Here is a 25858-nt window from a genome sequence, read left to right on the forward strand (position 1 = left end):
CTGGGAGGCTGGGGAGACTGTGCTGACTTGGTACCTCCTGGAGCACTAGAGGGCACAGGGAGTCAGAGGAAGAGGAGGAATTACACTGATGAGAATGGGGCTCCCCAGAGCTGCTGGTGGCCGTGGGAACCAGTGTGTGTATCCTCTTTCAGGGGATGATGGCAAGGTACATTGTGGTGGAAAGCATGTCACAGAGAAGCCCTGATAAATCCCCAGGTGTTTATCACCATTAGTGGACAAGGACCAACCTATAACTAAGCAAGGCCAGTGGCTGCTATCCCATACCTCTCTCCCTGTGCTCTCTGTGCAATTAAAACTCTACCTGAGACATACTTAGTTTGGGGGATTTCAGTGGGAAAAGGAGAGGATTTTGTCACCTATTTGACAGCATTGTGGATGTGGGCTGGTTTCTGGCTTGCCTCTCTGCCAGGCTGGCCAGCCCAGCTGGGTGTGCAGCAGCTGATGCCTATAAAGGGCTGTGAGGGTGGCAGAAGGACAGGGAGGTGTGGTCTTTTCAGGAATGAGTGGTGTAGAGGGATATCTCTGGTGCTGGGCAGGTGTTTGTCTTCTGGGTCAAGCTGGCTTCAGGCATTAAAAGCACCTGCAAGATGCTAGCTTGCTGGTCCACTGACTCCTGTCCTAGGGGAGGTGGCTCAGAGCCACCATCCTCCTTGGTCTCCTGTGTGCCTGCTTCTGGGTTCAGCCCCTCCCTGCCCCGGCGTGGTTCTGCATCTGCTTCAGTGGGCAGAGTTAAGGTGATGTTGGAGGAGGGATCTGGCTGCTGCTGTCTGGAGCCATGTCAGTTGCCGTGACTGTGGATACCTGCCCTGGGAGCTGAGTGCTACTGATCTCCTTCCAGCAGTGAGCAGTGGGGACCAGCACAAAACATGACAGCTGGGCAGCCCCAGCAGGGTGGTGGTTGGGGAAGATGTGCAGCCCCTCTACCGGTGCTGTGGCCTTGTTAATTTGGTTGGCAGCTTCTGCTTAATGCAGTTTTCCCAGACCACCCAGATTTTGCAACACCTGGCTGATTGCAGACCCTACAGCTAGAAGGAGAAAGCCTAGTCCTGCTTCTCCTCTGGTTAAATTCCCTTCAGCTGCTGATGTGGGCTGCTGCATCTAATTCAGCCCCTGGTGAACTAATCATAGAAACCCTGGTCCTCAGAGGCTGCAGTGAGCTGCCTGAAATACTCTTCCCATCTTTTGTAAGGCCAATTGCCCGTGGTGAAGGTGTGTTTTGTTGCATGTTTTACTGGTTCACCTGGTGATCGTCCTTTGCACCAGGCCAGGAGGGCTCCAGTACCTCTGACCTGTGTGGAAACTGGTAGATGTGTAAATCATGAGCAGCAACACTGCTGCAGCCTCCTCGGTGTTACACACATGGCTTAGCCATCAAACCTGATCCTTCACAGACTGAGCTGGGAATTGTGCAGGAGAGCTCCAAGGTAAGGCAGTCTGCAGACCCCTCCTTGCATGGAGGAGGAGGAGGAACAACACCATGGGGTGGCAACATCTAGGAAGGAACGATTTGCCTCCTCACTGCTCCTGCATCTCTGATCAGAGGAAATTGGGTGAGTGGTATGAGTCTATAAGCAAGGTATCCTGCACAGGGACACAGTTTTTAGCTGGTGGATACTATTCCCACCCCACAGGGCTGACCTCCTGTGGCTGTGTAAGGAAAATCTACTGCCCTGCACAGCTGGTTTGCACAAGCAGGATGAGCACCACGCAATGCTTGGAGCTCCTGGTCATGCTGCAGTCCTTGCTGGGCTGGTGTCTTGGCAAAGTAGCTCTGATGGATCTGGCTACCCAGAAACTTGGCTGGAGCTGCTCGGAGACCTTCCAGAGAGCCAAAGATGGAGGCATCAGAGCCCAGTGCCTCCCAGCTGCAGCTCAGCCTTCCTGGCTGTGAGGGGTCAGAGCTGTTTCATGATGAGCTATGTGTGATGGTATCAATGCTTCCAACGCCTGAGCTCCCAGTGTAGTTATATTGGGATACAACAGGGCTGTCTCAGGACTGTTTCCATCTCCCATGGGATTTTGGCAGGGTGGTGAGGTACCTGTGTTAATTGTGGCCTCTCTCCTTCCTAAAAATTCCCAAACGACATGACCTTGGTCCCAGCATCACCCACATCATCTGTGTGCAGGGAACACTTGGTGATGAGGATGCCCCACGGAGGGGCTGGGAGTGCTCCTGCCCCCAGTACCAAGGTTACTGGGAAACACAAGAGGTAAGACCCCTAAAAACCTCCCATCCTCCATTATCCTATAGCAGGTCCCTCGCAGCTCTGCAGCCGTGTCCTCGATCTCCAGCCAGAGACGGGGGACCCAGCCGTCCTCCGTGCCGGGGAAGTCGTGGCCCCCTGCTCAGGCTGCTCTGGCAGCGGCAGGAACGCGGCCCCATCCCCATAGCGGGCGGCACCGGCCTGCGGGGCCGTGAAACTCCCCGAAAAACACCGAACTCCCCCAGGCAGGAGAGAAGGGGAGAGCTGGGCAGGACGGGAAAACGCCAGGACTGCGGGAAGGCTCCAAGTTCCAGCTTCCCCGTCCGGGTGGGACCTTCCCTCCGAGGGTTTCCCCTCCCCGAAAACCGATGCGGTTTGGCGGAGCCGGAGCGCCGCTTCCCCGGGGCCGCCCCCTCCGCGGTACCGGCGCCCGGAGCGGACCGAGCCCTGCTCGGCGCCAGTGATCACCGGCGACGAGCCCTGCGGGGCAGCTCTCCGGCTTTGGTTTTTTTTTTTTTTGTTATTTTTTTCCCTCCTCTCAGCACTCCTTTTCCTTAAACACTCCGGAGCAGCGGGAGCGGGGCGCCTGGGGCGATGCGCGGCGCGGGGGAGCGCATCCTCACCGGAGACCGCCCCGGGCAGGGGACCAGCTTTCCCCAAAAACTCCCGGCCTGGGCTTCTCCTGGAAGGGGGAGTTAATTCCAGCCGGTTTCATTAGCAGGAGAAACGCTGTGGTGGGGCACCACCCTCTACCCTTTATTATTTTTTTTTTTATTTTTTCGTCTTTTTGGCTTTTAAGGAAAAGAAGGAAAAAAAGCTAGGGAGTAAAGTGAAGCCGGGGCGGCTGGGCCGTACCCTCCGAAGCCGGGCAGCGCCGCCGGCCCCTCGAGGCGTGGCGGGACCGGTACCTGCAGCCAGGTAGGAGAGCGGGGAGGAAACTTATTCCGAGTGGGGTGGGGAGGGGAGGGCAGGGCAGGGAGGTGGGGGTCGGGCAGGGAGGTATCAGATCCAGGAAATGTGCCTTGGCAGCAGTCGGACGGGCGCTTCCCCGCAGGTTAGTGAGCTCCACTCCGGAGCCGTCCAGGGCGTCGCGCCTCGCTCCGCACCCCGGGCAGCCCCGGCGGCGGGGAGGCGGGGGTGGACGGGACAGCCCGCGCAGGGCGGGCCCGCCGCAAGAACCCCCAGGAGCGAACGCCTCTCCCGCCGACTCCCCGTAGGAAGGCACCGCCCGGGCCGCCCCAGGTAAGCGGCCGAGCCCCGCCGACGGCAGCCCCATATCCTCCCTTCCCGCGCCGGGCACTGCTCCGGTCGCCCCCCACCTCGGGGTCGCTGGGCTGGGGGGACGCTGCGACCCCGCCCGGGACAGCGGCTGCGCAGCCGGAGCCGGGGGCCCGGGGAGCTCTCCCGTTCGGAGGGAGGAGGGAGCGGGGCGCTGGGGAGCGGGTGGCCGGCCGCGGCGGGGCCGGTGTCCGGGCTGAGCGCCGTGTGTCCGGGCTGTGTTGACAGGCGGGCGGCGCGGCCCCTCGCCTGGCCTGTCTTCCCACCATGCTGGACGGGCTGAAGATGGAGGAGAGTTTGCAGAGCGCCCTGGATCCCGCGGCCCCCTTCTCCTCGCTGCTGGGTAAGTTGGGGCACCTCGCTTGCCCTCCCGGGGACCCCCCCGGGGGGGGGGCACGGCCGGGTGGGCCCGAGCGATGGGCGCGGGGGTCCGGGGGGCCCGGGAGCAGCTTTCACCGGCTCGTTCTGCCCACAGCCCTGTCCGGCACCGCGCCGCTGCCTTCTCCCGGGGAGTGCGCCCGACGCCCGCCATCCCCGCGCCCGGTTCGTTCCGCGATGACATTAAACTGTGTGCCCCCCTAACCCCCATGTAGTGAAGGCCTTTCCTTCGTATCTAACAATAAATAATTTACTGTTTCTTTTTATCTTCGTTTTAATATCGGTTTCAAACAACCGCCGTCTCTCTGAGCCGCGGCGCCGCTGCCGCCTTTCCAAAAGGAACGAAATTGGGGGCGGCGTGCCCCCCTCGGAGCTGCCCTAAGGCACAGATCCCCCGTGGATCCCGCAGCAGCTCCCCACACTCCCTCGTCCCCCCGCGACCGACCAGCCTGGGTGGGGGAAGCGAAAGCCGCAGGACCCCCCTATCCGTCCCTCGCCCAGCCCGTTTCCCCGGTTGCCTTTCCTTCCAACCTTCCCAACCCCCGGGTACTTCCCCGCAGGCAGAGCCGCGACCCCTAAGTCGGTCTGTGAAGGATGTCAGCGAGTGATTTCGGACCGGTTCTTGCTACGCCTGAACGACAGCCTGTGGCACGAGCAGTGTGTCCAGTGTGCATCTTGCAAGGAACCCCTGCAGACCACCTGCTTCTACCGTGACAAGAAGCTCTACTGCAAGCTGGACTACGAGAAGTAAGTGTCCCTCCGACCCTGGAGAGCCCCCGTTGCTCTGCTCCCAGTGCCCTGCTGACAGGATGGGGAGACTGGTGTCCCCGCTTCCCCTGCCCCGTGTGTCCCAAGAGGTGTCAGCCCTTACTATGCTGAACGGCGAGTTGTGCTTCTCCCCCGCAGTTTCGGTGCACCCTGGTTCTCTCTTTTGAGGTGTTTTGTTGTGGTCGGGTTGTGCCTTGGGAGTTGAGGAATGTTTTGCTAGGAGCCTGTGAGACATGGAAAACCCAGGTCTGCCCAGGGATAGGGCCAGGCGTTTTTCTATCTCCTCTGGCTTTATTTTCCTGCCAAGTGGCTAGAGTCCCTGACTTAGTGCTGGACAAGGCTATTTTCCTAATATCCTTACAGGCAGGGAAATGCTATTGTTCCCCCCAAGTTGGGTGGGGAAACTGAGGCACTCAGGAGGGACCAAGGAAGGCCCTGCTAAATTTGGAATGTTGACTGTCACACAGGGCTTTTCCCTGCACCGGGGTCTATGACGGAAAGGAAATTTGGATGTAGGTGGTTAAAGCTTCCAGCCCCAGCACTCCCCCTTTGGCAAGTGTGGGGCTGAGGGGAAAGAGAGTGAGAAAATTTATTTTTCCTTTTTTTTAAAGAAAACCATTCCAGTGGGAATGGGGAGAAGGCTGCTGAGTCTTTCCTGCAGCTGCTTTCGTTTTTTCCTGCTCATCCCGCTCTTGCCGTCCTTTCTGGACCCCACTCCCTGGCTGGGTTTTGAAGCCGTTAAATTTTTTTTGCCTCTGGGCTGGTCACTTCTTGAGGAGGTTGTAGGTGGGGGGCTGGATCCCTCGCTATGGTGATAGCAGGGCTGCCGGAGCCTGGAGGATTTAATTCGCATGTCAGTGTTACATGAGAAAACAGTCGTCGGCAGTGCTCTCGTCCCTGGCCTTCAGCGAGTTGGCGAGTGTGCTGGGGGCTAGCCTGGCTCCAGGCCTTTTTAAATTTGGGGTTTTTTTGTTTGTTTTTTTTTTTTTTCCTCCTTTAAGTCCTGTATTGTGGGTCTGAGTTTAATCACTATGGATACAAGGAAAATTGAAAGCAGAATTTGTGCGCATGACCTTGTTTTCAAATGTTTACGAAAGAGCGGAAGAATTAACTGCCGCCAGAGCGGGAAGGACAGAGCTGTGTTACGGGGTGGGTTTTTTTGTATGCAAAAATTTGTTGGAATTGGGCATGCTGCTTGTTTGTCCATAGAAATTTGGCTACTGGTTCCCATACATTTTCAACACAATTTAATTCTCATTTTCTGCTTTATTGGTGTTTCTGTTTGGAGCATTGAGGGGGAATCAGGGTGAACATTACCCAGAAATGTCTTTCCAGCTTGGAGCATGTGTGGATTTTAATCTTGACCACAGCTTCCAAGCTCCGGCAGTAGCTCCAACCTGAAACACTCATCTGATATCTCTTGACCATGAAAGAAATCAGTGCCGCAGTTGGCTTCTTCCTGTGTCCATCTCACTGTTGGGGTGGACAAGGATGATTGCAGGAAAAAAATGTCACAATTTTTTCCTGGGCTCCAGTGGTAGCACCATTTATCCTGGTTATTTCCCAGCTGTGTTTGGGTTGGTGACTTTTCCTTGAGCCGGGGAGCAGGCTCTCTGACGGGTGGTTTCCCTGAGGTGTGATGGTTTTAGCTCTGAACTGCTGCTGGCCTGTCCCCCTCCTACACCCACCTGTCCCTTGCTATCATGTTATTGTCCCCTTGAATTTAATTCTATTTCATTATTTTGGCATGGGGTTGCAGATCTGTGTCTCTTCTTTTCCATCCCCCTGTCAGTGTTCTCTGCTGTGCTGGTGCTCTGACTCCTTACCTGGTGACGGCAAGGATGCGGAGCAGAGTCCCAAAGAGCTGTTTGGGCTTTGCTGAGCCTTACATATTACTCTGTATTTAACAAAAAACATTCTTTCTTTGCCCAAACTGCCTGTCCTGTCTTAGGCCTGAGCATTTTCCTGGGAGCAGGAGCTCTGTGCCTGCTCCGGCTGCGGTGCTGATGCCGATAATGGAGGTTTTAGTGTGAAACATGCAGAGCAAGAGCTGCTGCTCTCAAACTGAGCTCATTATCTCGAGCTGATAGCTGGTTAATTACCACAAGTGACTGACACTCCTTGTGCAGTGTGGTGGTGTAAAGGCGGCCGATGGTCCCTGCGGCGGCGGTGTAGCTGGGCTCCCGAGGCCTCTCCATCGACACAGTGGAGCTTACCGTGTGGGAGGGCTGCGGTGTCTGTGGGTGAAATGGTGGGGGTGTTGGGGAAGCGGTCAGGATCCAACCTGCCAGTGTTGTGGTGTTGGTGTTTTGGGGTTGTGTTTTTTCTTTTCTTTTCCTTTTTTTTTTTTTTTTTTTTTTTCAATTGGAATGAAGGGATTTCTCTTTCAGATGGTGACTGTTGGGGTGTTTTGCCCGGGATGAGTAAGTGCAGTATTCTCCAACATGTTTCTTTACTCTCTGTTTGTGCTCAGTCTGTAACAAGGTTGCAGAGGGTTAATGGCAGTGTGTGAGACCACAGAGTTATGCCTTTAGTTATAAATACACCCATGGAAAGTGTTACAGATGGGTTTAAACGAGCATCTGACTTGCTGGACTCTCGAAATTGAGGAATAATTTGTTAAAACACATGTTTTACATTTCTTCGTCTGTCATAAAAAGGAAGACCTTGGGAGAGGACTTGGAGAGGGATGAGCTAAAGATTGAGGATGCCAGGCCAGCATTGCTTTGGGGTACTGCAGCGCAGGACCCGCGGGCAGTTCGGATAGCGATGCTGACTGGGAACGTGGGGAGTTGGGGGTCACTCTTGGAGCAGTTTCCCCAGCACTGGTTGGGAGGACTCCTGGAGAGGGATGGCTCAAGCCTGTGCCCCTGGGACAGCATCTATTTGGGGCAGAGGACGTTTGTTACAGAACATCCTGAGTCCCGCAGCAGCCCCCGGCGCTTGTCCAAACCTGATAACTCTCAACTATGACAAGGTTCAGGCTTTACCCTGGCCGGCTCCCTGACTGCAAAGTGACCCTGGGGACACGCCCCGGCCGTGGGGCCCCTGTGGTGGTGGCTGGGGGAATGGGCCTTTGTGGTGGCAGATTTGGGGGGCAATATTAAACCTGACCATAAATGGGGAGGAGTGCTGGAAGCAACGGGAGGAGTGGGACTGCTCCAGAAGCTTAAAATCTGCATGGGCACAGGAATGGCTGAGCCCTGTCTGCGTAGAGGTGTTTCACAGGGGTTTTGCATGGGCCAAACAGAACCAGAGCCATGGGGAGGACCTGGAGCCACAGGGGCATCACCACTGCAGGTGATGCCGGTGGTGTGTGGAAACCCCGCCGGCCGGTTCTGGGGCTGGGAGTGCTGACAGTGGTGCGGTCGTGACGGGGGGCGCAGCTGGGGAGCGTGGCGACGGCGGGACGGCTTGGCACATCCCCAGCCACGGCGCAGAGCCCCGGCACCAGCCCCGGCTGGCAGGAGCAGATGGCCAGCACATCTCGGAGCAGGCCTGGCATGTGGGCGCCGGCAGTGGAGGGGTGGCTGCAGCCCCTGAGCCGCCACCACCATGCCGGGCTCCCCGGCCAAGGGAAGCAGTTGTGTGATGCTCGCCCTGTCTTCGCACGGCTTGATGGCTCTGTGCTGTTGCCAGATTCTGCGCCATCATCGCAAAGCTCCCCTTGCTTGGCTCCGAAATCCCCTGCTCCCCGAGTCATGGAGTTGCGTGGGTGCCTCCACCTCCTCCTTTGTGAAACAAAATGAGAAGTCACATCCAGTTGCAAAGGGAAAAAAAAAATGATCCTTACACCCTCTGAACATGCACACAAAAGAACACGTGTGCAGAGAAGCCCATTGGTGTTGGGTTTTAAAATCATACCCAGGATCTTCATATGGGGGATGATCCTGAATCCCTGGCAGCGTGGTCCTGCCAGGCCACGGATGGTTCTTCCGGCTCGGGGCAGCGCAGCCTCCTCTCACCCACTGGAGGCTTCTCTGGCAGCTGCTGCTGTAGAGGAGAGAGGGGGAAGAGGTTTGGAGCATGATGGCTGTTTATCTTGCTTAACGTGGGTAATGAATGTAATTGCGCAATTAGCTGCAAACCTTGGCCCTGCTTCCCTAGCCTGGAAGGGCTGAAAGGGGATAATCCCAAGCGGATTGAACGAAGAAGGTGATGCTGAACACTTTAGCACAGCCTGGTCCCACCAGCTGGAGAGTTGCTATGGTCTGGTGGGTTTGTCCTGGTGATTCACAGCCCTTTGCCTTCGCTTGCCTGGAGAAGTGGGACTTTTGTGCTTTTTGTGACTGATGGGAGAGAACTGTCACTCCAGAGAGCCACTTGTCAGCCCAGCTAGAGTGCAACAGTAGGTCCTTTTCCATTCTTGTAGGGCAGCCTGTGGAGAGGATGATGCTAACTTGGGTTTCTCCAGCTGACCAGGCACTGGGAACAGTCAGGCTGGTCTTGATGGGGTAGCAGAGCACATACCAGCTCTATGGCACAACATTCCTCTTGCTAATCTTTCTTTTCCCATCCCTCAGTCTTTTCTTCTAGTGCTTCCCTTGCTTCTTGCCTGCTCTCCATCCCCATGTAGCACCTCATCTCCTGTAGCAAGCACCTCTCTGTCCTCACCCACAGCTCCTGGAGGAAATGTGCTGACTTTTGTGGGCTGGGATGAGTGTGACTGTGGGGCAGCTGAATCTGGCCTCGCCCCCACCATGGTTGGTACAGCCAGGCTGGGACAGGTGCTGGTCCTTTGTTTTTTAAGTTGCCTTGTTGTGCCAGTGGGGGGTGGAAAAGCAGGGAAGCAGCAGGATGCAGGGATCCACAGGCAAGCAAAATATGCCTTACCTCTCTCCATCAACCCCTGTCCTCCTGCTCATGGGGCTCCCCCTTTCCAAAGGGAACGGAGAAGTGATTTGGCATCTTGCCCCTTCTCTTTGCCCTTAATTAGATTTGTGTCTTACAATTAATGTTTCATAGAAAGGCCTAGAAAGGAGTGATGTTCAGCAGATCAGTGGTGAGGCAGTTGAATATACTCATCATCTGTCCCTCTGTAGTAGGGACAGGGGTGGCTTTGGGGTCACCCTTTCTCCTGCTCGTTGGCAATGCGACCCTGGACACTGCAGGTCGGTGTCATCAGAGCCACGACCTGAGCATCCTTTGGACTCTTCATGGTTTCTGTTATCTTATTTTGGACTTAATATGGGGTTTTTTTCCCCCCCTTTTTCCTTTTTTCTTTCTTTCCCAACCCCACAGGGAAAGAAAGAGTGCTGACAGGGTACTTAGAACTGGGGGAATTTCAGATTTTTGCAGTCCTGAGGAAGGCACCGAAAAGAAATCGGCTGGGGAAGAAAGAAGGGTTTGTTTCATTTTTATGAGAATTTTGTCTCCACCAGCTGGAGAGACAGCTGGGGTCCTCTCCTGCCCCAGTTCGCCAGCCCTCGCCTCGCCAATTCTTCACCTGCTCACAGCCACCAGGCGCAGGCAAGGATTTGCCGAGCCGGGGATTTCAGAGAGCCTACAGTTTGGTTTCTTGCTCTGTGCTTCCTCGGGGAGCTTTCCAGCAGGCTCAGAATCCAGTGGTGTGGTCACCCCCAGCTGATTTCAGAGGGGATGGTGGTCTAGGGTGTGGTCTAGGCCGCTCGGCGTGCGGGCAGGATTTGCCGGTGGCTGCGTGTGCTGACAGGGAGCCTGATCTCCACCGGCTGCCCCCATCCCCACTGGCAGCAGTGGGGTGGCCTCAGCATGCCCAAACCTCTGGTTTCTGATTCTGATCCTGCACACTTAACCCCAACTGTGGATGAGGGGACCCCAAAGCACCCTCTGCCTTGGAGCGGGTAAAATGGGACTTTATGGGGTGAGAGTTGGTCTCTACTGCTCACAAGGGTGCAAGTCCTACTTCTGGCTGAGGAGGAGGAAACCCCAATGGTTTGGATCAGATTTGGGTCTGGATTCACAGTATCTCACTTCTGTGGAATCCTATGATATGCAGCCAGGGGGATACTCTGCACGCCTCAGTGCTGGAGGATGTCTGCAGAAGAAGAGCCTTCTGCCGAGATGGAGGGAGGTGGGAATGAGAGAAGTGTCCTGGGTGTTTTTCTTTGCAAGATGCTCTTTGTCCCTTTGTGCTCTGTTTTATCTCTGGCTCGTGCCCTCTATGCAAATGTGAAGCAGGGAGAAGGGGCCTGGGCTGTAGGATTGTGCCTCTGCCTTCAGTTTAATCGAGCACCTCCTCCATAACAGGAGTGAAGAATATATTTAAAGCAAGGAGAAAATAATTTGGATTTTACTAGGGTGAAATACTGGTGTTGATCAACTTTTTTTTTTTTTTCCATTAATGTGTTGTTATGAGAAATTTGAATTTCTGTATATGTGGTTGATTTCAGAACGGGAGAGATCAGGAGTTCTAGTGGAGCTCCCTGAAACAACAAACCCTGAGCAGATGTGTGCCAGCATATGGCCACAGTGATGCTGGCCTGGGACTTCAGTTTTGCTCCTCGACACTTTTAACCTGGAAGGAATACTGCCTAGGCAGAAAGAAGGCAGCTGGTCTCTGGTTATCTTCTCTTTGCTCCTCAGGGGCAAAGGATGCACCCGGGTTGTCTTGCGTGTCTCTGTGAAACCGGCAGGCATCTCTCGTTGCAGCTCTGTTTGAGGTTTGGTGGGTTTTTGGTTGTTTTTTTTTTTTTTTTTTTTTTAAGATCATGAAACCTTGGTTGCCCAGGAGAGGGGTTCTGCAATCCATGGCTTCCCACCCCAAATATTTACGGACAGCCAGAGGCCAAAGCTTTTGCAAAAGACGGGGGCAGACTGCGTGGTGCTGTGCTGGGGCTGTGTGAGCAGCAGGGACACAGTGTTGGGCTGGTGGCACCCTGCTCCATTTATTTGGGGTGTTTTCTATCAGGTGGCTCTGTCTTCTTGCTTGTATGTCTTGTTGGGGTCTTAGTAACAAAAGACCAATTTCTTCAGCCTGTCAGAGACCCTTCAGGGTCACGTTTTGTAGACTGGCTACCTGAAAATAGGGGTTTCTCCCACAAAGCTTGGAGTTTTCAGGAGGATGACGTGTGAGTGAATACAGGAGTGAAATAATGTTGTGTTCAATGCAAACAATTTATTTTCTCCTATTGCACTCTATACTTGCATGCCCCTACTCGTTTTCAGTAGAGCATTTCCTATGCCCATGAATATGATCCTGTTTGGGGTTCAGGTCTCCTATGCTGGTGCCTGGTCTGTGTACCATGGGCCGTGGTTGAATGTGGGAGAAAATGCTGAGATTTGGCTCCTTCACCCCTGAAATGGAGCTGGAAATATGAATCTAGCTAAAAAAGGCTTTTTTCATCGTCATAAGGGTTTTGAGTATCTTGCTGGGCAAGTTTGAATGCTGAATATGAATTCTCAGTCTCTCTCCAGATATGCCTAATTTTTATGTCATGCTTGCCTTTGTGTTTTCTACCTTGGGCTACCTTTGACCGAAGGTGATTGAGAGCTTGTGTTGCAGAGATGCCAGCTTCTCTCAGGCATGAATCGACATGGTTCAGGTATGGATCAATAGGAGAAGGTGCAGATCAGTAAGACAACCGCTCTCCTCTGTATCCCAGCACATCCCAGGAGGCAGGGATGCTTATCCTTGTCCGAGGGTTACTGTGGCTCCATGGCCGCAGATTTCAGTTCGCCCTGCATGGAGGCATCCTGTCTTCCTTGGGGCAAATGTCTGGAAGGGCAGAAGGTGCTGGACGAGGATTCCTCAGCCAGTACTCGTGCTTTGCAAGCCCGTCAGGGCTCGGCACTGATCCTTCCCAGCTGTCTCCCTGTCACTGTTGTCCATACATTGTCTCTTGCCTCTCCCTACTCCTCTTTCTTTCCTCGTGGGCTTCATTTCCTAATGCTGTCCTTGACAGCGGAACAAATCCCTTTTCACAGGACCATCGCTGCTCAACCCATTGTCCTCCGCCCCTGCCGGCACCGTGCAAAATCTCTCTCCCCAGTACGTCTGTTCCTCTGGAATGACAACCAACCATCTCAGTGGGGTGGAGAGCCCCCAAAATCCCTCTGGGCAAGGTTCTCTGACCTGCAAGGGAGCAAAGCGGGGTCTTAAAAACACAACAGGAGGCAAGAACCGTTCCCCGAGAATCACTGTTTGGATGTGATTGATCTCTTTGGGAGGTGCTTCCTCTCCTCTGATTTTGTGCTTCAGAGCTCCTTGGGTGAACCTGGAGTCTGTGTGTACTGAGGATGACTTCTTCCCTGCCTGAGGCCAGTGGGGCCATGTTTTAAGTTGATTTTTCACTGTATAGCGTCGCCCAAGGTGGGAATTTTCTCTTTGCTGTTGAAAGCTCAGGGAAGCTTTTGGTACGAAAAGCTTGGAAAGGAGAGAGAAATAGGTTAAAGGACCTGAAGGCAGTTCTCAGCTGCTGCAGCTTTTTTTGTTTGAAAGAGTCAGTGTTGTCATTTCTTGCCTCCAACCTCTGTCGTTTTAAAATCGTAGGGATGCTTTTATTGTCAAAATTTCTGCTTGGTGTTTGTTGACCCTGCTAAGTCTTTATTCCTGGAAAACTATTTCTTAGCTATGCAAAAAGTTGCTAACCTCTGCAGTGATTTATCTAAACAGGAGGAGGGAAATGGCATGTGCTTGCAGTTGCCTCCATGGGGGTGATTTTGATGAATAATTTCATGGGTGCTGATAGTGGAGGTAGTTAGTGTCAAGGCACAAACCCAAAACCCTTGCCCAATGACTTCTGTGTTGATGCCAGTTTGGACCTGCCCTGCAGCATACTTCTGGGGTACTGATACCTTGGAGTTTTGATGTTTTAATTTTTTTTGTTTTTGTAGACCTTAGAAGTAGTTATATAGTAAATGTAGATTTTAGAGTAGCAGCATATTATCCCTTTACCCTTAACACACCAGCTCAAACCCCTGTTACCCATTCCCATATCAATTCCCTAAATTCCATAGCCTGTTTAGTCTCTTTTTCAAGGTAGAATTGTAGAAGAACACCCTAACCCTACGGAACAAGATATAGCCATAGACCCAACAACCTTCAGGCCTAGAATTCTGGAAGGCCTCCAAGGACATTACGTGCTCTGAGGAAGATGAAGATGAAGAAGAGGGGGTCCCGAAACGCCCCCAGACCCAATTCTCAAGAGGCGTGGCGGGGGCAGAACCTGGGTGGTAACAGGACGGGGATTGGGCAAAAATCATTATAAAAACTGTGGACATCTGTGTTTCGAGAGCGCGCGCTGGGGGTATTCCAGAAAGCCTGGGGGCTCATTAAAACTTTTGTATCCTTATCTTATCTCCTACCTAATTTGGCTTGGAGTCTTTTTTTCCCACAGCCATTTAGGCAACAGTTTCTTTTCCATTTCTGGTCTTGGAGAAGACCATCCAGTCAACACGAGAGGAGGGAGTGGCAGCTGTACTGTGTGTATGTCAGGTGTGCAGGACCCCAACCCTGCACTGGGTGTTGAGAAGGGCATGACTATCTCCTCTCCACTTACAGACCACTTTCTGTAGGCTCCTGGAAGAGCTGAAGGGGAGGAAGAGACTCCTCTGAAGCACAGTATTCAGCCAAGCAAAGGTCTGAATTTTCCAGTGGAGATGCTGAACTCCAGGTCTTGGCTGCAGGCAGAGCAAGATGTTTCTCACCTGAACAGTGTCCATGAACCCAGCTATCCTCTTGGGTTGAATGCCTGTGGAGTCTGGAGTGGTGGGGCAGCCCAGGTTCGTGTGTCTTGAGTCTCACCTGTGCCAAATGTGTGACCAACTGGGTTGGTGATGGGGAACCGAAATACTGAATTATATATATCTCACCATCTCCGCTGCCCGGCAGCTCACAGGAGTGATATCGAGCAGATCCTTTTAAACAGTGATGTGGATGTGGGAGCTTGGTTAGGAAAGCCTTTAAGTGTTTGAATCTCCTTGATGCCTGCTCAGGTGAATGCTGCTTCTTCCTTCTGCATCCATAATTACGAAAGGCTGAGAGAGCAATCTCAGCGGACTGACTTAAAAGTTTAATGAAGCTTGAAGTCTTGTAGGTTGGGTTCTTGAGTCCCAGCTTGTTTCAGCTCTGGCCCCAGGAAGGAGGGTTAACCAGAAAGGAGGAGAGGCTTCCTGCATGCATTACCTCAAGGACATTAAAACCCACATTGATGGGAGGTGCTGTTATGGAGATGGATTAAGATAAAATAATGAAAGAAGACATCAGAGATGGGTGAAGCCCTGTATGGGTAATGTGGTTCCAGGAGAGATATTTATGCTTGGCAGGGGGAAGGCTGCCCATGACAGGGACAAACTTTTCTGGCCCCTGCTACACCAGATGCCTTCTGCTCTGCACCTCCAAGCCCAGGCAGTGCTGCTGGATGGGTGCTGGGGTGCAGCAGCATCCCAGTGGCTCACCTGCTCTGTCTGGTGTAACTCCCTTCTCTCAGTGCCCATCAGAGATGCTCCAGGCTGGGGATGGTTGCTGGGGTGGGACACAATCAGCTCCATGGCATTGTTTCTCCGTGGCCAACCAGGTTCAGAGGCACTGATACCACCCGTGCTTATCCAGGCAGGAGGATGTGAAGTGATGAATCTGGCTGCTAAACCAGAGGCCCAAATCCACCCAGCTCTGCTGGGATGGCCCATCCCCATTCTCCAGAGAAAGTGCTGTTTCTCTGCCAGTAATGTCTTTATGCTATTTCCAACCACATAACAAAAAAATCCTAGGAACTCCCTGGATCCTTGGCTTTTAAAGTAAGTATACCCCCACCTTGAACTGATTTATTTTTGCCTGTTTTGGCACTTCTGCCTCAAAGTGTCAGCCTTGGTCCTTCCCTCTCCGATGGCTGCAGAGCACCATTCCCAGGCAGAGCAGCCTTGGGGTGGTGCTTTGCAGCTCTCCCTAGTCAGCCAAGGACATGTCTCAAGCACATTGTGGGTGAAAGGTGCTAATGAAATGACACCCAAATCTGTGCCTTTCCCTTTAGTGTCTTTGTGCTGGAAAAGTGCAGCAAAAGTCAACCAACTATGCATCTTGCCGGCGCTGCATTTTTTTTCCATAAGGATTAGTGGTTCAAGAGCAGGGATTTTCAAACTGACAAGCCCTTGGCAGAGAAATAATTACAGGCTTTTTATCCTTTGTGTTTCCTAAGTAGTTCTAAATAACTTTTTCCCTTGAGGCATTTTTTTAAGGCCAAAAAATGGGGGGGGGGGGGAAGTGAATTTCCTTAGTGTCCTTAAAAATATGCAGGATGTTTTTGGAGACCATTTAGGTTTCAGCTATAAGGTTTTTTGTATGCGTTTTTCTCTTTAACCACGTCCAATGAACCAAAGTTTCTTGGCCGGTGATGCTTCAGAAATGGCTCTTAGAAATGGGAGATGGAGGGGGATAGATGTGATCACTTCTTGGCCATCTCAGGAATGTGAGTTTTGCCTCTCCAGAATATTCCCTGAGGTTTTTACTCCACTCCTTTTTGTAAAAGAAGATTTCTGGGGCTAGTGGAGCTGGTTTTCCTTGTCACTATCTATTATTTGCTTGTGCCGAGTTGCTGTGCGTCCTGCTGGGAAGCCACGACCGTCCCTTTTCTCGGCATCCCACAGCATTCCGGGGGGGCTGCGGAGCCCACTGGGGCTTGCCCAGCCCTGTCCTCTGCTGGCTCCTCTCCTTGCCTGTATCTCCATCCTGTCTGCTTTGTCCAGTCTTTTTAATCTAAAAAAAAAAAAAAAAAAAAAAGACAGTATGATGTGGAAAAAACCTCCTGGGGGCAGCTCCAAGGCACACGTGAGCTTGTGCCTTTTATCCCTTCTAAAATTCACCTCCTGTGAGTTTCTGTGGAAGCCCTTAGCACGGTACCCTAATTTTCTGAGCATGCTGGACACATCTGTGCCACAACATGTTTTATCCTGCTGCAGTCCCTGCCTGGAACTCTTTTCTCCCTGTTCTTCTGCCATCCTGGAAAGAGCCCTCTGGAGGATGCTGTCCCAAATCCCAGCTATGCCGCACCTGACCAGGGAGGAGGTATCCATCCCTCCCTACTGCTAAACACTGCTTGTGATGTAAGGGGGGACCTGGGAGAGGACCCCCCTGGCGTTTACACTCACTGCAATATGAAAGGGCAGCTCCGGGGCTGTGTTATTGCATCTGCTGTCAGGGCAGCGCCTGGGTGCTCCCACGGGATCGCCGGTGCAATATTCCTGCCGTGGGCAGGGAGGGGAGCCAGGCTGCTGTTAATAACAGCGTTTCTCTACCTTGGCTTTATTAAGTGAGGAAAACCTCCTTTCCTCGCACCCCAGGCATATCTGGGTCTGGGCTTTGGTATGAGAGGGGAAGGAGGTGGGAGAGGAGTGGGGGAAGTGTTTGAAGTAATTAGAGCTGCTTGGTGGAGAGAGAGGACTCGCCAAGAGGGGGTGGCAGTGATATCTTGAAGAGGTGTCCTGCCCCCAACCTTCTGCAAAATCCCCCTGTGGGTTCTACCCAACCCACCCTTCTCCTCCTGGCCCTTCGTCTCCCTGGGGGCTGTGACATTTAGTGAGCAGGGTGTTGAATGCCTTGCTTTCCCCATTTCCCCCTCTGTTGAAGACCCTCTAAGGGTAGCTAAAGTCTGATTGAGTTGGTGAGGCCACAGTGTAGCTCCTTGGCTCACAAAGTGCCTTGTGCCTTGCAGATGTGGTGGGTGGCTCTTCAGAGGGACATGGTGCCAGTAGGGGACCTGCCTATCCTGTTTTTCCTCTACCACATCCATCATTTCTCAGGGGAAAGGGGTTTTTTTTTCTCAGCTTCCCCTGTCCAGACGCTGCGAATCCCACTAAAACTTCTGACTGGAGCAGGGATTACATGCTCGGGTTTCAGCCCTTGTCTGCAAGCGATGTAAACTTGCTGCCAGAGCTCAAGTGACATTTTGTGGGAGATAGGAGAGTATTAAGTGTTGGTCCTTGCAGATAAAAATAACTACTGACCTGATGACGTTTTCTGTCATCTTGTCACTGGTGTGACCCGTCTCCATTGCCTCCACGCTGCTGCTCCCAACCCAGTCTTTTCTTCCCAGGAGGTACTGGGGGGCACCTGCAGCCTGACCTGACAACCCCACTCTGAACATCCTCACCTGCCTGTCACAGTAGCACCCACACTGGCCTGGATGGTGGTGTGGGCTTGAGGGCAAACTGGAATAGGAGCAACAGGTCCTGGGTTTGTGCTCACAGGGGCTGGAAGGAAACACCATCCATCCCACTCACTGTGAGTCCATCCTAACCAAATCCAGGATCCCTCTTCCCCATAATCAGAGTCCAAATTGCTCACGACTGCAAACCTCACTGCTAAAGTGGGAGCTTTCCTGATTACAGGAGTCCTCATGTGCACACATGTGGCCGCCTGTCTGTTTTTCCCGTTGCTGTGTTTCAGAGCTGATGTTTTTATTCTGAGGTTATAGCTGGAGTTGGCTCAGGGCCCTTCAGCAGCATCGGCAGAGCTGACTCTTGCCGCTCCAGAAATGCGGGGATGGGGCCAGTCGAAAGGAAAGGGAAGGAGAGGAGGAGGGAGTGGCAGGGTCTGGCTCACTGCTGAGCTGTGACCAGATCTGATGCTGGGAGAGGCTCTCCCACCCTGCCTGCCCTGTGCTGTTCCCCAGTTCTGCTTCAGAGTAGCATCCGCCTGCTCCACCTCCGAAACCAGCCAGCGTGGCTCTGGAAGAGCTCATGTACAGCAGGAATGGTTTCTCATAGCGTTGAGATTTTATTTCTCATGGCTGGGCCAGAAAGTCCCCAGCCATTGGCCTCTGTGGACTGGGCATCCTTTAAGGATACCTTCATTCCATTTGCTTGTTCTTCTGAACGATGATGCTCCCATCCTTGTTGCCAAGGATCTCTTCATGGAGAGAATGGCATAGTCGGGCTGCCTTCAATGCAAGTTTTTAATTGCAGCCCTTAAATACCTTCTCAGACAAGTGAAGGCATTTGGGAACAGCATCTCTTCCAGATTCCCTTTTCTCTCTGGTTCAAGGCCCACCTGCCCCTGGGGAATTTATCATGTTGTGTGGTGTCATCCATCAGCTGAACTATCTCTCCCACCAGAAGTAAGGAACAAGGTCCTGGAGCCAAACAAATGCGATGGCACTTGGCCACTTACAGTAGTGGGCGATTACTGAGCCCCTGCCAGGAATTCTTGCAGTGGGATTGGGAACGCTCTCGGGTGTTAAATTTGTCCTGCGGCGTATAACCTCTAAGTAGAGCCCGTCGTGTTTTGTAACAGATCATATGATTCCAGTGATGGCAGGCGCCTGCCCTGCATTTCAAGGTCAGTGCTGAGCTTGGGGCCGGAGAGGCAGCTCCTGGCTGCAGCCTCTCCTGGCTCCTGGGCCTCTCACCGGGCTCTGCTCCCTCCTAGGGTAAAGTCTCCAGCGCTTCAGGAGCTCAGGCTTGGAAATGGAGGCTGTTTTGCTCCCATCTGGTGAGCCTGCAGATCTCATCTCAGGATCCCCCCTTGCAGGTGGGCTCCTGGGATGCAAACCCTGCCTGTGTCATGTGCCACCGACACAGTCTCCACATCTGGAAACTGCCTTTAACCAGAGCCTGTGCAGGTGCAGCTCTATCCCCTGAGAGTTTTACAGCATCATGCCAAGGACAGGACTTTCCAGCATACGTGATGACAATCCTCTCTCACTCACCATGCCTTAAAACGTGTCCCAGTAAGGAATTTATCTTGTATCCCTTAAGCCGAGGGAACTGCTAAGCAGGGAGGGGTCTGATGGCAGAGATGAGGAGCTCAGGGTCCTTGTCTCGATGGATAACCAGTGATGCTGCTGCCTGCTCTGTGCCTTGGTCTTCAACATCCCACAGGAAAGCATAGCCATCCCCAAGGGAAGAGGCTCCCTTGGTCTCTATCAATAAATAAATGTTTTAGGCCCATCACTTTATCAAGCAATTAGAAGGGACTGTTTGGACAGATCGTTAAATAAGAACTAAATGTTTAAAATATTAATGGGCAATTGGCCCTCACCAGTTCTCTGGTTACACGAATGTTTCATTTATAATTTGGACCCAAGTTGGGATGTGCTGAGAGATGCTCGGGCTGCAGCCTGCACACAGGGGTTTAACGTGGTGCTCTCTCCTGCCAGAAAATAATAAAAGCCAGGGACTGTCTAGGGATTGTGCATGAAGGATTAGGAAGAGGATATGCTTGGGCCTGTCTGCAGCTGGTTGAAGTCTAGTGCAGAGGGGTGAGCCTGGAAATCATTGCTTTCTGATGGCTGCGAGGGGGCCAGTGTGGAAAGGGAGCTTGTCTCCTAAAACCTGGGGAGCTCTTCAGCCGGCTGATGTTTTTAGTGGGAGGCAGTGAGTGGATCCTCTTTCCCTGAGAAATATCTGTGCTGATCAGGAAGGAGGAAGAATCATGGGGTGGATGCTCCTGCCTCCGCTTTCCAGGTGCTGCAGTTGTTCAGCATGAGTAGAAGATGCTGTGCTCTAGGGATTGGGTTTTTTGGTGAGTGGGGAATGCTTAGCTCCAGGAACTGGGTTTTCAGTCTGAGCAGAGAATGCTGGGCTAAGGGGAACAGGTTTTTTTTGGTGCGAATGGAGGTTGTCAGACTCCAGGGACTGGGTTTTCAGTGTGAGCAGAGGATGCTGAACTCCAGGGACTAGGGTTTCCCACCTTTCTACAGGATGGCTCATCACAGATTCTGCTGGGAGCCTGGCTTCATCTGCATTATCTGTGGCTTTTTGGCTTTTAAAGCTGCAAGTCCCAGAGTCAGGGGGTTCAACAAAGTCTTCCCCTATCTTCACTGCCTGACTGCCTCTCTGGCTCTAAGGAAAGCTGGAAGATGCTCGGATCTTGTGTTTGTTTGACTTTTCAATGCTGGCCATGCTGTTTCCTGAAATAGTTACCTGAAGCTGGCTCAGGAAGTTGGAGTCACAGCTTTTCAGGTTAGTGGGTGCATGAAGATTTCCTAGCATCAGGAGTTCAGCATTACAATTTACCTTGCAACCACCACACTTGTGGAAGCAGCCTGTGGAGATGGAGGCATTGGAATTCCCTAAGGCAAGCCAGGGCTTTATGGCCCTCACCCAAGACAAGCACGTTGCTTTTGTGGCAGCTATTAATTGCTTCCTGAATTTAAAAAGCATAAGCAAACTCATTTGCTGGGGAACGAGTTACCTGGCACGTAAATGCTTTGTCATTAATGCATGGCTGACCCTGACGATGATGTGAGGACTAGAAGAGCTTTCAAAGAATTTACCAGAAACCATTTCATGGGAGGTTGTGTGTTGTAAATCCTGAAGTAATGTGATGGAGGGAATTAGGTTAGATCATAGTTTGCAGAAACGGGGCACGATTCCCCATTGAGGACCTCGAGATCATCAGAACAGTGTGGTGGGGGGAGGCCCCCACGTGTCCTTACCTCAGCAACCGATGAGTGAGTTTACGACCTGGAAAATGAGATTATTGGAGCGTTTGTGTTTTACACATGACACTAGGGAGCAAACAGGGTCCTGTTACATACAAAGGTTCATTGTAAAGCTGCAGGGGTTTCTGGAAGAGCAGCCCAGGAGGGGGCTGTTTTGTGCTGGGTCGAGGATGCCTGTTGCATCCAGCACCCATTGCAGCAGCACTGCGGCACCTTGCAGCCTTTTGTGTGGGTGTCTTCAGTGGTCCTGTGCCTCTGCTGAGCTCAGGGAGACAGTTCAGAAGGACACTTGGCTGCTAGAGCAAGGGTGATGGTGTCTACCTCACTTTCACAATCTACCCTGCTGTGTAATCCATCTCTCTGCTCCTGCCATGAGCTGTCCTAAAGCTGTTTGCAGGTTTCTGGGGGCCTCAGCCCCAACTCCCCAGCCCACGGATGGGGCTGCTGAACTATTTCACAGGGAGATGCTGGCACGTGGGGCTGTTTGCTGCCTCCCCCCTCCAGCAATACCTTTCATTTGCTTGCTACCTCTGCTGGTTTGCTCTTCCTCAGCTCCCCCACACCAGAGAGATGGGGCTGGGCCAGCTTCAGGGATGCCGGTGGCTTTTTTTCCCTCAGCCAACAGTGTTAAACCACTCTCATTTGAAAGGGCAGGTGTGGGAAAGGAGCTGTTTTGCCTGCAGCAAAAAAGTATTTCCCAAATCCAATATCTATGCAATGAGGGGTACCGTGGTGGGAATTACACATCCTTCCATGGGGCGCTGCTTGCAGGGAAAGCAGTCAGAGGCCAGGCTGCCTTGAGTCGTAATAATAGTCTTGCTGGCTGCCAGGGGCAAGGCACTGGGGCTTGAAAGATCAAATCTAGTGGCTGATATTCGTCTGTCTGTTAATGATGGTGTAGTAGATCACATCCCGCTTGTCCGTCTGTTGTGGAATTGTCTGGCACAAGCACAGGTCGGTGATGTTTTCAGGATGCCAGTGCTTGACACTGGGGAAGGTGTAAGTCTAAATTAGCACTGGGGTGTGTGTTTTTGTGTCTCCAGATTTTACTCTCTCCAGCAGAAGGACAGAGTTCAAAGAGGTTCTGGCTTTCCTGGAGTAGGAAATGGCAGTATCCACCCCAAAGCCTTTTCTCCTCTTACCCAGAAGGGTCCCTCCCACCCCAGCTAGGAAGCCCTATATCCAGCAGGGTGTGGAAATGTGGGTGGAAAGGTCTGTGTGAGGACTGTTCTTTGTTCCTACTCCTCCAGTGCTGATCTTTCCTCTTGAGCGCGTGTGAGGTTGTGTTTGGTCTGGATCTGATCTTGGGGTTTGTCTTTATTCTCCATTAGAAAGGGGGAGTCGAAATTCAGGAGGCCCCAGTGAGATGGGCCTGGAGCAGGGTGGCTCTCCCTCCACTGAGCAGGCACTGGTGTCCAATTTTCTGTCTCGCTTTGTTAAATGGACCTGCAAACCCTTTTGCAAAACCAAGATTGCAGAGGCGAGTGCCCCACAGCCAGATTGCAGGGTCTTGCTTAACCCAGGGCTGCTGGGCTTCTCCCCTCAGTTCTCATGTGAGGTCTCAGCTTTAACTTCACCAGTGAGAGGCTCCCCAGAGTAGCATGGCTGGCCCTGGGGGATGGGGTTTTCTTGTGGAGGTGTGTTTTAATCAGCCTTATAGATGCCTTCTGTGAGATGTAGTTAGATGTAGGAAGTACCTTGTGGTGACCACAAGGATGGAGGGGCTGTTTTGGAATGAGTCCCCTGCTTTCTCCCCAGGGTGGCTTGGAGGAACCGTTCCATGCTGATCACATGCAGGTCACTCTTTGCATTCCCCACCTCAGAAGGTGTTCAGCAGGTGACACCCTTAGGCTTCAGTTTGTAACACACTGTGGAAATAAGCAGGGAGAACCTCTTGGCATTTGGTTCCCTAGCCAAGGGCTCTGTGTTACTTTGATTTGGACTCTGCTCAGATGATTCTCCTCCTGGTACATACCTTCCCCACAGGCTTTCACAGTAGACTTGGGCTGGCTTTGGCTTTCTGCCTGTGCATACACGGCCTCATGGCCAAGGTGATGTTACCGCTGTGTTTCAGCTTTGTGTGAGTCCTTTCCCACCTCTGCATCCCACAGAGGACTTTCAGGGACAGAGGAGCCACCTGAGGAAGGGTGATGCTGCAGAAATCAAGGTGTGGTGGCCTGGTGTGCCACGTCCCCTACTATCTCCAGCCACCCACTGTGTCACATCCGTGTCTGGCTTTGGGGACCACCACTCCCAGAGGCAGAGAATGGCCGGTGTAGATTGTTTTCAGGGAAACAAGGACAGAGAAATGCAACATCCATATTTGCAGGCCCCCGCAACATCTCTGGAAGAGGTGGCGTGGAGGTGCTTGGGATGCAGCTTGCAGAGGGGCTGGAGTGAGCTTTGGAGGCGTGGGGTCCCCTTTGCACCAGTGCTGCTGGGAGAGGCTGTTTTTATTTGCAGTTTTGCACCCCTTGGCTCAACAGTGGAAGGTGCAGGGTTCCCCTGCCTGCCCTGGCTGTTAGCAGGGCTGTGCAGGCAGGACACGGGAAGGGAAGGGAAGGAGGAGAGGATAACGCCCCAGCCGCGGGCCCTGGCCATTTCTGGACGAGTAGGTCATCTGGGTGTGGGAGGGGAGCTGGTGTCCAAGCCAGCCCGGAGAGGCTGAGATTGGGTGTATGTGTGATTTGGGGGAAAGTGAGAAGGGATTTCTTAGGCGAGAGGAATGCAAGTTTCTTCCTTCACATATGTCTCCTGTTCTTCCAGTTTGCAACAAAAGTCATCAAATTGCCCAAGACCTGGCAGCAAGGACAGCCCAAGAACAGCCCACAAATCACAGGAAAGCTACTCCCCTCCTCCCTGCCTGCCTCCAGATCCTTGAGCATCAGGAACCACTTTGAATCCCCCTTTGGACAGTAAAACTCCAGCCCCTTCCCATTGTGGGTCAGCTGCACAGCCCAGAACTTGTGCTTGCTGTAGGACTGGTCCTGGTGGGTTAGAATTCTGGGTTTCTCTTGAATTGGTTCTATTTTTAAACCCTTCAAATGGTCCAGACAAGGGCTTGAGCTCTGAGACATCAGAGGTGACCGCAGCCATTTGGAGGAGACACTGTGACATGGCTGATGTGACTTTCCTTGTCCCCAGGTGGTGGGGACAAGTGGCAGTGACTCAGGTCCTGTTCGGTCTGCCTGGATTATCAGACACTGGGAGAGAAGACAGGGACTCCCAGGGATGCCAGCTGGGGAACACCAGGGTTTGGGGGTGTAGGACTCTAGCTGAGAGGCAAAGGAGCAGCTGTGTGTCAGGGTGAAGGGTGTTTTAATGAGCCCAGCCCTTTCCCTGCAATCCTGTCAGCTGCTCTTTTTTTATTTGGCAGAAGGAGCTGTTGGTGCAGCAGAGCTGCAGAGATCAGGCGAGCCTGTCTGAGCTCTCCTCTTCACCCTGTGCATCTTGGGGATGGGTAAAATCCTTCCTGCCACTGGAATTGAGAGGTTAGGGTCACTGCTGAAGGGGGGCTTCGTGCCATTTTATCTTTCTCATTTGGGGCTCCCAGAGCAATGTAAGACTGGCTGCAGCCCTACCATCCTCTCCACCATGATCACTTCTGTCCTGCCTGGTTTTGCAGCCACTTGGTTTGCACCAAGAGGCACAGGTCCATGAGGATCTCTGTAAGAAAGGCACTTGGGTTGCCCCATTTTGGTTGTTTAGTTCTAGTATTTTCTTACAAGAAAATAATTCTATCCCTTTCACTATTAAGTGTAGACTAGCAGTGATATCAGGACTGGGACCACCAAGGTGTTCCACCTTCAGGGCCCGCTCCTCATCCCATGGCCCATAAAACAATGATGGGGCAGTTTTCACCAAGTGGTCTGGGGGAGCATGTGATGGAGGAGGCACAGGGGGCTACGGCCAAGGGGCAGCTATCTTTTGCTTTCCCATATAGGGAGGATCCCTCTGGGAACCAGGCACAGAGCAGCTCAGCGGGGAAATGTTCACGCAGTGGGGCTTCCCAAACTCAGGCTTCAGATGAAATCAAGTTGCATTTAATGCTTCTACTTGGGATACTTTTTTCCCTACATGGTGCTAGTCCACCCCAGCAGGATGCCCTGTTGACCGCCAGCCTGTGGTGCTGGTCCTTTTTCCACTCTCCTGGTGAAACCTTGCAGACTGCCCTGCTCACTGAGCCACTTGTGGGCAGGTCCTGGGACCTGGCTTGCAGGGGAACTGGTGGGCAGCTGGGAGCTGCTTCCTTCCTGGGCCTGACACACCGCTCCCACACCGAGCTGCTTTCCGCTTCCCTGCTCCCACCTTCCTTTTCCCACTGCAGCATCTGCTCCGGATGTTTTTCCCCTGAACAGCAGAAACTGTGTTTTTCCAAGCTGAATTTCCTTTGGTTGTTTTTGTTTGTTTGTTTGTTTGTTTGTTTGTTTTGTTTGTTTGTTTTAGGTTTTTTTGTTTTTTTGTTTGTTTGTTTTCTTTCCAGTCTCTCGAGGGTCCCCTTCAAATTGTTTTGCTCCATTCCATCTTCTCCAGTTTATTATCTCCTACTAATGTTATTAACATGCTAATTAGTCCCTAATTGCAATTGCCAATGAAGATGTCAGATAGGGCTGATACTAAACCTGCTCCTTCACAATACTAACCCTGATCCTTCACATCATTCTTTTTCTCTGAATTCTGCAGATTACTCTGTACCTCTCTCATCATCATCTTGACTGTGTTTCACAGATGGATGCTCACGTGTGTGAGGGTGGGATTTCTCCCTTAGGAAAAACTTGCTGAGATGCAGCATAGGGTGCTTTATAAACCCCTAGGCCCAGGCTGGTGATGGCTGTAGCTCTGAGAGACATT

At 52.6% G+C, this 25858-nt stretch overlaps 1 protein-coding gene across 1 annotated transcript in view; it reads left to right on the forward strand.

The window, feature by feature from the left end:
* The first annotated feature begins 3455 nt into the window (after positions 1-3455).
* The window catches only part of LMX1A (LIM homeobox transcription factor 1 alpha), a 42995-nt gene continuing 20592 nt past the window's right edge, over positions 3456-25858 (forward strand). Inside the window, exons 1-3 of the mRNA XM_050307169.1 lie at positions 3456-3467; positions 3732-3846; positions 4442-4628. Coding sequence (XP_050163126.1) covers positions 3771-3846; positions 4442-4628 — 263 coding nt within the window. The 5' untranslated portion in view covers positions 3456-3467; positions 3732-3770. The remainder of the gene's footprint in view (positions 3468-3731; positions 3847-4441; positions 4629-25858) is intronic.

Source organism: Myiozetetes cayanensis, unplaced genomic scaffold (genome assembly GCF_022539395.1).
Source record: "Myiozetetes cayanensis isolate MyiCay16 unplaced genomic scaffold, myiCay2020 scf12, whole genome shotgun sequence".
Lineage (NCBI taxonomy): Eukaryota > Metazoa > Chordata > Aves > Passeriformes > Tyrannidae > Myiozetetes > Myiozetetes cayanensis.